Source organism: Schistocerca americana, chromosome 1 (genome assembly GCF_021461395.2).
Source record: "Schistocerca americana isolate TAMUIC-IGC-003095 chromosome 1, iqSchAmer2.1, whole genome shotgun sequence".
Taxonomy (NCBI): domain Eukaryota; kingdom Metazoa; phylum Arthropoda; class Insecta; order Orthoptera; family Acrididae; genus Schistocerca; species Schistocerca americana.
The window spans coordinates 91,092,790-91,105,574 of record NC_060119.1 but is presented as its reverse complement, the minus strand read 5'-3'; the positions used below and the strand labels follow the sequence as shown (position 1 = coordinate 91,105,574).

The 12,785-nt window shown below is 47.7% G+C and overlaps 1 protein-coding gene across 3 annotated transcripts in view; it reads right to left on the bottom strand.

Moving 5' to 3' along the window:
- The window catches only part of LOC124548747 (titin-like), a 491,683-nt gene extending 479,179 nt beyond the window's left edge, over positions 1-12,504 (bottom strand). For all 3 annotated transcript variants that reach the window (XM_047125191.1, XM_047125192.1, XM_047125193.1), the window contains exon 1: positions 12,431-12,504. In XM_047125191.1, the coding sequence (XP_046981147.1) occupies positions 12,431-12,490 (60 nt within the window). In that variant the 5' untranslated portion in view covers positions 12,491-12,504. The remainder of the gene's footprint in view (positions 1-12,430) is intronic.
- Between the last annotated feature and the right edge of the window lie 281 nt (positions 12,505-12,785).

The window sequence follows — 12,785 nt, the reverse complement described above, 5'->3', positions numbered from 1 at the left end:
CTCAATCGTTCCGTTTGCTAAGTCCTAAACTGCAGAGATGCTCACTCTCTCTTGCGCAAGCTGAGTAAAGAACGCCACGTCCGCACTCTAGGCAAGCTGGGAACGGATGACCACTACGGAGACTTCTGCCAGTCCGCTCTTCTCCTCAGTTTCCCCTCCAGCAAAATCACTTGCGCCAATTGCAGCGCAAGTCGCCGACCAGTGCCTCCTCTGGAAAGTGAACAAATTCCCACAAAATTTCCCTTCCTCTCAACGTCTGCTATTTAGCTCCTCAACAGGCCACCCATCAAGGTTAGCATCTGCATAAAACACCAATTTTTCCGAAATTCTGACTCCCAGGACAGTACTTCAAATTCCTTGGTCCCACGTTCCCATTGGAGGCCGGCGTATTTCATTCTGTCGCTCTTCACCTGATTTACTTCAGACTGCGGACCGTGAATTCAGCGTGAAGTTGCTATAGTCACGAACACGCATATTTTGGCCTCTGTTGACCGGTCCATAGCTTTGCGCGGCTTTCTCGCATGTTTCACTGAAAACGGGACGACGGACATTTATCAAGAGGCGTACAAGTTCTCCGTCTGCTTCCCAGTACACCAGCATGGGGCCAACCACCCCCTCACTGTCACTCATCTTAAGGCAGCTGGAGGCCGCGCCCCATTACCGCTTTCTCAGAGTCTGAGCCGCCCTAAGCTGCCTATTGTCGCTTCCCTTCGCCGCTCGACAGCCACACACTGCCACCTGGCCGCAGTCAACTCTGAATACTTCGCTGGGATAAACTAGCCTCCAGTAAATCGACACGTTTCCACAAAGTTTTCATGTCGCGTGAATTGCTTTAAAACCATCATCCAACATTAATTATTCCAATACGTCCATGCCCTCTACAAGATGCATTGTGCCTTGTCAGTCATTTTTGTTCAGCCCTACTGTTCGCTCAACATGAGTTCGGTGATCTTTAATGACTTCATATAAGGGGCATAGTTCTTGCCATCTTACAAGTTCAAGTCTGCAAACGTCTGGTCTTTTCCTTTCTTTTATGTAGTGACTTGTGCGTATTGTATATTTGAGTGTCCCTCGTTATGGTCCCTTTAAGGACTTCATTCATCGTGTGCTCACTGTCTTGTCAACAGATTCGTCCCATCTTGTATTGTCAGTAGCGTAGTTTTCGTGTCCAAGTTGAAATGTGCCTCACAGAATGCTTTACATCTTTTGGGGAATGTAACTGAATGATTTATTCAAGAGAAAGACGCTCAGAAATTGAGCAGATCAGTAACGCGTTGGTCCAACCGTGGCCTGTGCCCTGATGACAACCATAGGAGTCTTGCTGTGAACAGAAATGGCACCCCTGATTGACAGACGATACGGCGGGAGACAGTCAGCTTTGTATCCTGCAGCTGTCCGGGGAGTCTTCAGACACGTCTTCGGCCTTGAATCTCACTGACTGGAGTAGAATTGTCTTTAGTGGTGAGTTCCAGGTCGAACTGAGCCTCGATGACCAGAGATGTGTCTGCAGACGCCCCAGACAGCGGTGGAGTATCAACCTGACTGGTGCTTGCCGTACGGCCCAACAGCCAGGACTGATGGTTTGGGGTGTCATTTCGTTTCATAGCAGTACCCATTTCTTGCCAACAGCAGCGCCCTTACAGCACTGCGGTACGCCGACCATATTTTATGTCCTACACTGCTGGCCACCGTAAATGCAACACCCCGAAGGAAGCATCCGAATCAAGTGAAATTTACACCATGGGTTTGCAGCGATGAGATATGCAACTGATTAGAATTTCAGCGCAGACGCACATCACGCGCGCCTGTGGCGCCACCTCATAGCGCCATTTAAGGCTTGGCGATTTCGACGAGTGTACGTTCGGCACGTGTGTTTACCTTGTGGTTGTTTCACAAGACGATCAGTTATGCCTCGTAGACAACAGCGAACATCGTTTGATCAAGTATCCGAGTTCGACAGAGGAAGGATAGTGGCTTACCGAGATTGTGGATTATCATACAGAGAAATCGCTAGTCGTGTTGGACGAAACCAAACAACTGTAATGCGGATATGTGACCGTTGGATGTAGGAGGGTACGACGGACCGACGTGGTCGATCGCATTCACCTCAGTGCACCACTGCACGTGCTGATAGGCAAATTGTGCGCATGGCAGTGACGGATCGCTCAGTGACATCCCGAACTATAGCACAGCACATTGCGTCTGTAACGCATCATCCAGTGTCTGCGCGTACCATTCGACGCCGTTTACAGCAGAGTGGTCTGTCCGCAAGACGTCCATTGCTTCGTCTACCATTGACGCAGAACCACAGACGTCTCCGTCGCCAATGGTGTGATGACAGACGGATGTGGACGGCAGAATGGAATGACGTTGTCTTTACTGACGAGGCACGCTTCTGTCTGCAGCACCACAATGGTCGGATTCGAGTGTGGAGACACCGTGGAGAGAGGATGCTGGACAACTGCATTATGCACCGCCACACTGGTCTTGCACCGGGTATTATGGTATGGGGCGGTATTCGATATTACTCTCGCACGCCTCTAGTACGCATTGCCGGTACTTTAAATAGCCGGCGCTACATATCCGAGGTGCTGGAGCCAGTTGTCCTTCCTTACCTTCAGGGCTCGGCCACAGCCATATTTCAACAGGATAATGCGCGACCACACGTGGCACGCATTGTCCAAAGGTTCTTCGTCAATAACCAGATTGAAGTGCTTCCCTGGCCGGCTCGCTCTCCGGATCTTTCGCCGATAGAAAACATGTGGTCCATGGTTGCTCAACGAGTGACCCAGATTACATCCCCAGCTGCCACACCAGATGATCTTTGGCAACGTGTGGAAGCTGCTTGGGCTGCTGTACCCCAGGAACACATCCAACGTCTCTTTGACTCAATGCCGAGACGTGTGGCAGCGGTGATCTCCAACAATGGCGGCTACTCTGGCTACTGATTCTGGCAGGAACCACATTTCACAGACGTCTGTAAACGTAATCATTTGATACTTGGTCAACATGTTATCTACAAAATAAATTTTGTTGTGCTACCTCTTGTCTTTCTTGGTGTTGCATTTACGGTGGCCAGCAGTGTATTTTGTTGCCCTTCACGGCAAGCCAGACTGGGTTTATATTTCAGCAAGATAATGACCGCCCGCACACGGCTATGGTTTCTACTACTTCTCTTCGCGCTTACCAAACCTTACATTGTCCAGCAAGGATGAAAGATCTCTCCTCAAATAACGACGTTTGCAGCATTGTGGGCAGGGACCTACGATCGTTTCGGGATTTTGACGTTCTAGCGCAGCAATTGGACAGAATTTGGCACGATACCCCTCAGGAGGGCATACAACTGCTCTGTCAATCAATAAGAATCGGAATGTATACGAGCCAGAGGTGGACCAACGCGTTACTGACTTACTCAATTTGTGGAGCTCTCTCTTTTGAATAAATTGTGCAATTTTGCTGAAATTGTAATCATTTGTATTGTAACCTGTTGTAACTGCGACCGGAACGGTCACGGGGTGGCCGAAAAAGCGCGGCTGGACCAAACGGAGAGCGGCTCGCGAACAAACAAAGGAACGGACACGAATCAACGACGGACGATGGACGACGGAGAGAGACCTTAACGACGACAACACGCAAGAAGCAACGGAGTGACAGAGACAACCAAACGAATCCAAGACGTGTCTATGGCGCTCAGCCTAACCGGGTTGCCTCCAAACAAGTCTCCGTCGATTGTCTGGTTCAAGGCATATGCGACACTCCTCTGTGAAGAGAACGTGATGTCAATCCTGAGCGGTCAATTCGGCATGTTGTTAGGCCCATCTGTACCGCGCTGCATGATGTCGTGGTGGCAAAGATGGACCTCGCCACGGACGTCGGGAGTGAAGTTGCGCATTATGCAGCCAATTGCGCACAGTTTGAGTCGTAACACAACGTTCTATGCAAGCACGAAAGACATTATTCAACATGGTGGCGTTGTTGTCAGGGTTCCTCCGAGCCCTAATCCGTAGGCAGTGGTCGTCCACTGCAGTAGTAGCCCTTGGGCGGCCTGAGCGTGGCATGTCATCGACAGTTGCTATCTCTCTGTATCTCCTCCATGTCCGAACAACATCGCTTTGGTTCAATCCGAGACGCCTGGACACTTCCCTTGTTGGGAGCCCTTCCTGGCACGAAGTAACAATGCGGACGCGATCGAACCGCGGTGAACTACAGACAACACGAGCCGTGTAGCTTCTTCCTGGTGGAACGACTCGAACTGATCGGCTATCGGACCCCTCCGTCTAATAGGCGCTGCTCATGTGTGGCTGTTTACATCTTTGGGCGGGTTTAGTGACATCTCTGAACAGTCAAAGGGACTGTGTCTGTGATACAATGTTCACAGTCAACCTCTATCTTCAGGAGATCTGGGAACTGGGGTGACGCAAACCTTTTTTTGATGTGTGCATATGCAGTACATACGCATATAGACAACTACTTGGGAAGTCGGCATGATGACTGCATGCTAGGAGATGGCCAACTCTAACCGGTAACTATTAGGGGGAAAAAAATGCGATTTTAGACGAAAGAAAATAATTTTTTCTTTACGAATTTCTCATAAATTTCTAGAAATGTAACCATTCTCTGCGATATAATAAGCTTTATTGTGGCAGATATAATGTTTAGTTCCTATAGCACGATTGATCTTGAAACTGACCAACTCATTTATGTCAAAAATAACAGTTTCACAGTCTTGCCACCGCTCCGGATCAGTTTCTACGAACGTCGATAGTGGTATGCGTGTAAGAAGGGGGTGAAGTACAGTGCAAAGGTTAGTGTACAACCTGACGCACCAGCTAACAGAGACATTTTGCCGCGTCTGTCTGTAGCGTGAGCTTCGGGATGCACGTAACACTGATTTTCATGTTAGCTTTGGTAAGCTGAACATACTTAGCAACTTCTATTTTGTGTAAGCTGAACATACTTAGCAACTTCTATTTTGTGTATGGGTGCCACAGAACACAAAGTTAGCGGAGGTTACTGGTGGCTTTCCGAGCACAAATTCTATGGAGAATGACAAACAGAAATTGTGTATCAACGTGACGGTTATCCCAGCGTTGTCGGTTACCAGGGTAGACAATGGCTGAAATGTGTGACGTGGGACGGTGACAGAGAGCACACTGACGGCCTCGCAAAATATTCTCTGTCGTCTCTCTCTCCGCGCGGAACGCATCACGCATCACGCAGCCATCTCCGTATTTGTACAGCGCTATAGCTGTAGTTCCGCTACTGGGAAGTTCCTTGGCAGGTGGTACGCTAAATCGCCAGAAATATGAGTGCTTACCATCTATATATACAATTTACTCGGTACGCCCGCACAAAGTGTGTTGAGATAGACAGGGGGATTCAAATGTTGGTGCACAAATTGGAGGATCTGACAGAGGAGTCGAAATACACCAGCTTTGGAATAGAAAGTTATGGCCTTGAAAATAATCTTGAGCCTGTGAAAGCTTCGGAATGTCAGGAACAACAAGCACTCATGATCAACTCGCTTCACAAATTTGAAGACGCGCGCGCGCGCGCACCTGGGTGTATGGTGGTGGTGGTTAGTTTAACGTCCCGTCGACAACGAGGTCATTAGAGACGGAGCGCAAGCTCGGGTTAGGGAAGGATTGGGAAGGAAATCGGCCGTGCCCTTTCAAAGGAACCATCCCGCCATTTGCCTCAAACGATTTAGGGAAATCACGGAAAACCTAAATCAGGATGGCCGGAGACGGGATTGAACCGTCGTCCTCCCGAATGCGAGTCCAGTGGTGGGTGTATGTAGGCACATTAAAAGACTTGTGTACATGCCATTAAGTTCCCGACAAAGAAATCCTTCACGCCATGATACTTGTGTGATTCGTGCGATACCTGGCGTCCTTGGAAAGGTGCTCCAGAATTTTCTACGTAGATGATTTCTCTTTACTGAGTGTGGTGGTCGCCATTTTGAATAGCTCTAGTGTACAACACTGTTGAGTAAACAGTCCATTACCTTTGTGAACAAAAGATGCGTATGCACTCATTGTCCTTCTTGTTCCTGATAGTACGCTCTTTTCACTGGCTCAGGATCACTCCCAAGACGTTAAGTTCGTATTCCGAAGTTGTTGTTTGTCAACTCCTCCGTCAGTAGCTTTTAATTTGTGCGCAACCTTTTGAATTACCCTGTAGACTGCACACGACTGACGGTAAGTCCGATTTGCTGTCTTTTTATAACGTATGAAATATAGTGCGAGTTTTTTTACACCGATGATTCCAAAATATCAGAGGATGAAGATGTGGTATGTGCGTTTCACTATCCACAAATATGTGAATCTAAAATGTTTCAGTTGCCAAACGAGACTTAGTTTCCTTTCTTGCTGTAATTGTAAACATAATAGGATCTTTAAAATATGAAAGATATCTTCAGGTCTAAAAGGTCCAAACTATCAGATTCAGTGTCAGTTTCGAAAGTTGTAAAGCATAAGAAGTGGAATTTCAAGAAAAGTTAACTTATCTCGGCAGTAATTTCGCATTGCATCCAGTGTGAAATCCGAGGTCATGTGATTGTTTCACTGCCGAAGGACATTAAACCGTACAAATAATGTCGACTTCTCTAATATGGTTAAAGCCGGAAAAGAAACTGTTAGAGGTGGACCATTGGCTCAATGTTGGTCCACAGAAGGATTCTGCACTCCGATAGCAGCACTGTTGGTCCCTTCTGAATTCGTGTTCCATTTCTTAAGCGTTGCGGTAGCTCGGTCGGTGCTGACGACACTATCAACAGCGGGATGTAACACTATACAGACACGTCAAAGAGTAGCGTTGACTGTTCCTGTAAAGGATCCGTATAAAGAAGGGGAATGCATCTTTGGGTCAGTAGAGATGTTAATTAACAAGCAGGTCTAAACTGTTTGGCAGATTAAAAATGCGGTCAGACCGGAACTTGAACGCAGAACATTGCGTTTGGTGTGCAACGACCTTACGTCTTGGAAGACTCCCCTGATCGCACTCCTTCAATTTTTTAATATTATAGTCCATTGCTAATCTATCTTTTGAGTCAGTGCAAAGTGAAAATGAATGCGTCATTTTCCAGCAGTGGCGGACAGGAGTACAAGTAAGGTAAGCCTTACTCTGAGCATCAGAATGAGCAGTTGGAATACTTTCTGGACTACGCTGTCGTTGTTTATCGCCGCAATTAAATGCAGTTCCAGTATAAGCGTGATGCAATTTGCTAAATATAGCTACGGATTATTCTCTCAGTTGAGTACCGCGTACAGCCTCGTTAAGATAATCGCACGGGCGGTAACTTCACCGTCAGAAATTGGCAGCCCGCAAGGAAATACTCCCCAGGATAAGCAAATTACATGACGTAGCTGGTCACGGCCCGCTCACTAGTGAATAACCAATAACAGAAACTAATCAGAGCGAAACGCCGATACTGCGAAATACGTTTGATAATTTCGGCCGACAAAGTGCATGCACGATGTTCCTACTCGTGGAATGTTGCTGTAGGACGTATATCAAGCAATACAGATATAGGAATCAAATGCAGGGAAAGGAACATAATAACGGTAGATGCGTTCATTTACAGGTATGCTGCTAAACGTAGCTTCTCAGTCACGTTGTAGGTACACTTTCTCTCTCTCTCTCTCTCTCTCTCTCTCTCTCCCTCTTTCACACACACACACACACACACACACACACACACACATACATACAAAATCAGCTCGCTAAATTTATTGTTTTGCCATTTTACGATCTAAGTTGTAAACTGATATCACTTGCACGGCTGCAGGACAACTGGTGGCTACGATGCGAGGTGGCGCAGTGGTAAGCACACTGGACACGCATTTGGGTGGACGACGGTTCCAACCCGCGTCCGGCCATTCTGATTTTGGTTTTCCGTGATTTCCCTAAATCGCTTCCGACAAATGCCGGGATGGTTCCTTTAAAAGGGAGCGGCCGACTTCCTTCCCCATCCTTCCCTAATCCGATGGGACCGTGGATCTCACTGTTTGGTCCCCTCCACCCAATTCAACAATCAAACAAGAAGTCGTTTCTCGGGACAATAGTGTGGCAAGAAGGGTAGGTGCGGGTTCTTCCAGAAATACAACTGTGGTGTCACCGCCAGACACCACACTTGCTAGGTGGTAGCCTTTTAAATCGGCCGCGGTCCGCTAGTATATGACGGACCCGCGTGTCGCGACTATCAGTGATTGCAGACCGAGCGCCGCCACACGGCAGGTCTAGAGAGCCTTACTAGCACTCGTCCCCAGTTGTACAGCCGACGTTGCTAGCCATGGTTCACTGAGAATTACGTTCTCAATTGCCGAGACGATAGTTAGCATAGCCTTCAGCTACGTCAATTGCTACGACCTAGCAAGGCGCCATTTATCCTTTGCTATGTATCTAATGAAGCATGTACAGTAACAAGACCAATGTTCACCAATTGTGGATTAAAGTTAAGTATTCCAGCAGCTACGTACTTTTCTTTATAGCATTCATTACGTATCCTGTTTCAGAACTCACGCCAGCCTGCATGAGTTTAAACGCGTGCCTTTCGGTTACCCGTCACTGTGGACTGCCTGTCTTGTCAGTCCACAACAACAACACCACGAGAAGACTCTAGAATTTTTACACTGGCCTTGAAACAGATTGATGAGAAAAGCTAAAATATGGGCAGATATTGCATGCAGTGTATCTCCATGATCCGTCGAGAGCAAACTACTATAATCAGGGCCGATATCTCGAGCTGCCATTCGTTTGCCGCTGACACTGCAACACACACAACAGAGACTTGCACGGTATAGAACCACAGTCAACTGGACGCTGAGTGGTTCAGCGACGAGTCTTGCTTATATTTGTTGCAATCAGATCGACGCCAGCGTTTCCGTAGACAACCTGGCGAATGTCTGCAGGAATCAGCGATTACCGAGATCGCTCCTCCCCAACTTCTGGAATCAAGGCGTGGGGGAGCTATGGAACAGCACTGATGTGGTGGTAATTGTTGAAGGAAGGTCGAATGCCGACAAGTGCAGGGTTATTACAAATGATTGAAGCGATTTCACAGCTCTACAATAACTTTATTATTTGAGATATTTTCACAATGCTTTGCACACACATACAAAAACTCAAAAAGTTTTTTTAGGCATTCACAAATGTTCGATATGTGCCCCTTTAGTGATTCGGCATCAAGCCGATACTCACACACTCGGTGCAGCATGTCCCCATCAATGAGTTCGGAAGCATCGTTGATGCGAGCTCGCAGTTCTGGCACGTCTCTTGGTAGAGGAGGTTTAAACACTGAATCTTTCACATAACCCCACAGAAAGAAATCGCATGAGGTTAAGTCGGGAGAGCGTGGAGGCCATGACATGAATTGCTGATCATGATCTCCACCGCGACCGATTCATCGGTTTTACAATCTCCTGTTTAAGAAATGCCGAACATCATGATGGAAGTGCGGTGGAGCACCATCCTGTTGAAAGATGAAGTCGGCACTGTCAGTCTCCAGTTGTGGCATGAGCCAATTTTCCAGCATGTCCAGATACACGTGTCCTGTGACGTTTTTTTCGCAGAAGAAAAAGGGGCCGTAAACTTTAAACCGTGAGATTCCACAAAACACGTTAACTTTTGGTGAATTGCGAATTTGCTGCACGAATGCGTGAGGATTCTCTATCGCCCAGATTCGCACATTGTGTCTGTTCACTTCACAATTAAGAAAAAATGTTGCTTCATCACTGAAAACAAGTTTCGCACTGAACGCATCCTCTTCCATGAGCTGTTGCAACCGCGCCGAAAATTCAAAGCGTTTGACTTTGTCACCGGGTGTCAGGGCTTGTAGCAATTGTAAACGGTAAGGCTTCTGCTTTAGCCTTTTCCGTAAGATTTTCCAAACCGTCGGCTGTGGTACATTTAGCTCCCTGCTTGCTTTATTCGTCGACTTCCGCGGGCTACGCGTGAGACTTGCCCGCACGCGCTCAACCGTTTCTTCGCTCACTGCAGGCCGACCCGTTGATTTCCCCTTACAGAGGCATTCAGAAGCTTTAAACGGCGCATACCATCGCCGAATGGAGTTAGCAGTTGGTGGATCTTTGTTGAACTTCGTCCTGAAGTGTCGTTGCACTGTTATGACTGACTGATGTGAGTGCATTTCAAGCACGACATACGCTTTCTCGGCTCCTGTCGCCATTTTGTCTCACTGCGCTCTCGAGCGCTCTGGCGGCAGAAATCTGAAGTGCGGCTTCAGCCGAACAAAACTGTAGTGTGTCGTGACCATATGTCAATGAATGGAGCTACAGTGAATTTATGAAATCGCTTCAATCATTTGTGATAGCCCTGTATATGGCAAGAATAATGACTCCTGTTGCTGGATGGCATATTGCTGCAAGATAATGTTAGACCCCAATCTGAAGTTGTGCTTTAAACCCCTTGATGAATGTGATACACATACCAACTGCTCTGTCCAGTCCCGTGATGTGTCGCCTATAGAATATGTGCAGGATGCAATGGGAAGGTGTATGCATCCGTATCAACCATCAGCTAGTAATCTCCATGAATTGACCGCTTGTGTGCGTTATAACTCATTCTTAATACCTGGCGTGCTGCCTGGAAATGTGATTGTGTTGATCTGCATAAGAAATAGTGTCTTTTAGGAAGAGAAGTGAGGTGTGGTGAGAAGTTTAACACGACGGTCCTCCAGCAAATACTGTAGAAACCTCTGAAATATACACCGAAACCAGCTCGTCGTAAGAAGATAACTGTTACCTATTTCGTACTCTGCTGCTGATATTCATTCTGCAGAGCTGGTGATATCGATAAATACTAACAGGAGTGGGTGCGGAGGGACGAAACATGACAAACGTTAAGTGGACTAGATGTCCGCCTCCGTAGTGTAGCGGTAGCGTTACCGCCTAGCACGCAGGGGGCCCGGGTTCGTTTCCCGGCACGGGACTGGGTGTTGTGTGTCCTTCATCATCATTGACTCGCAAGTCGCCAACGTGGCGTCACCTAAAAAGGACTTGAAATACGGCGGCCCAACTTCCACGAATGGGGCCTCCCGGCCAACAATGTCATACGATCATTTCCATTTAGTGAGCTAGATAGACAGCCATCAATGAACTGCCACGTGCTTCACGAGAAAGGGCTACGCTGCGAGAACAGCTAAACGGAAATGACGTAGCTATCAGAATTTTCTGCGTTCCGCTCACTCACAGAAACTCTAGATAACCGACTACATAATTTCATGTTATTATTTATTCGTTGGGGCTGTTCAGCATCATTACATGTGGCAGTAGGATCCGCTTTCTTCTCCACCCAAAGTCTCTTCCTTTTTTTTTTTTAGTTAATTTCTTTGCTGGCCTCTGTACAAGGGTCACCGCCTTTTTCCTTGACCAACTCGCTGTAGCCCATTCATCATTATCTTATCTTTTTGATGAAAAATGGTACAAATGGCTCTGAGCACTATGGGACTTAACATCTGAGGTCATCAGTCCCCTAGATCTTAGAACTACTTAAACCTAACTAACCTAAGGACATCACACACAACCATGCCCGAGGCAGGATTCGAACCTGCGACCGTAGCGGTCGCGCGGTTCCGGACTGAAGCGCCTTTAACTACTTGGCCACTTTATGATGAAAAGATCTCTTTCCAAAAGGTCCTTGGGCTTCATTTCTAATATTTGGAGGTCTTCTTTGGCGTTACTAGACCAGGACATTTACAGTTTTCTTTTTTGTGTGGAGGAAGCCAGAACGAGTCACCCTGTTTCAGTCCATTCCTTTGAGGGGACCATTAAGTCTCACTGCTCTTCTGCTGATTGTTTCTGTGATTATTTATACTTTCCTGTAGTCTTCTTTGTTCAGTTGTTGATGTTTTTTGTAATTGTATTCCCTCCTTCAGTTCTCTTTTTGGTCAAAAATGTGGATCGCCTATTGACAGGAAAAAATACGAGCGAAGCTCCAGTTCTTCAGTTGAATTTTTTTGTTCAGTCTCGTAAGCAGGAGAAGTCGTCAGGACCAGCACATCACTGCGTTGTGCCAGTCTTGATTAACGAAAGTACTTTTCTTTGCGGTAAAACTGGCTGAACCTTTATTGTGATGTTCGTCATGTGATATACAACTTAGCTTGGCCAGGTGAGCTAATACAAATACGGTAAGATGCCGAGCACAAAAGTATACTTGTCACGTAAATGTTGTATCGGACACGCCCAACCCATTCCAGAGAGACTGTGCGAACGCATGTCACGGAGTTAATAACCGTGAAGCGGAGAGAGAGCAGTTTTCTCGCAAATAACCCAAAAATAAATCACAGACACGCGGATTTACTGCGGCAGCCAATTTCGCCGGCGTCGACCTTAGGGGCCATAAAAATCCGCCTGTGGGAGATGAGAAACAACAAGTGGCGTAGGCTGGCGGTGCGGGAGACGCACTGACTTACCATTCGGCGCAGCAGATCTTCATCCTGGATGAGCGTCACGTCGGTGCCCACGTCGGCCATCTTTATCGCCTCTCGAACCTGCAACAGGTAGGAGAGAGGAGATGAGAGGTGGTCGTGCAGAAGCAGCGGGGCGGCCAGAACTTTGAGGCCGCAGCGGCGCAGCGCGCAGGGCGGCCGGCCGTGACGTCACGCCGGTTAACGACGCACGTCCCGCCGTTCCGTGCCTTGCCGCGTGTGGGCCGGGCCGCTCCAGAGGGGCCGCTCTGCTCCGGCAGAGCGCCCCGTCTGCTCCAGCCAGCCAGCAGCGGGGGCTGCTGGAGGAACGACATACGCAGAAAATGGCGGCGCGGGTGGA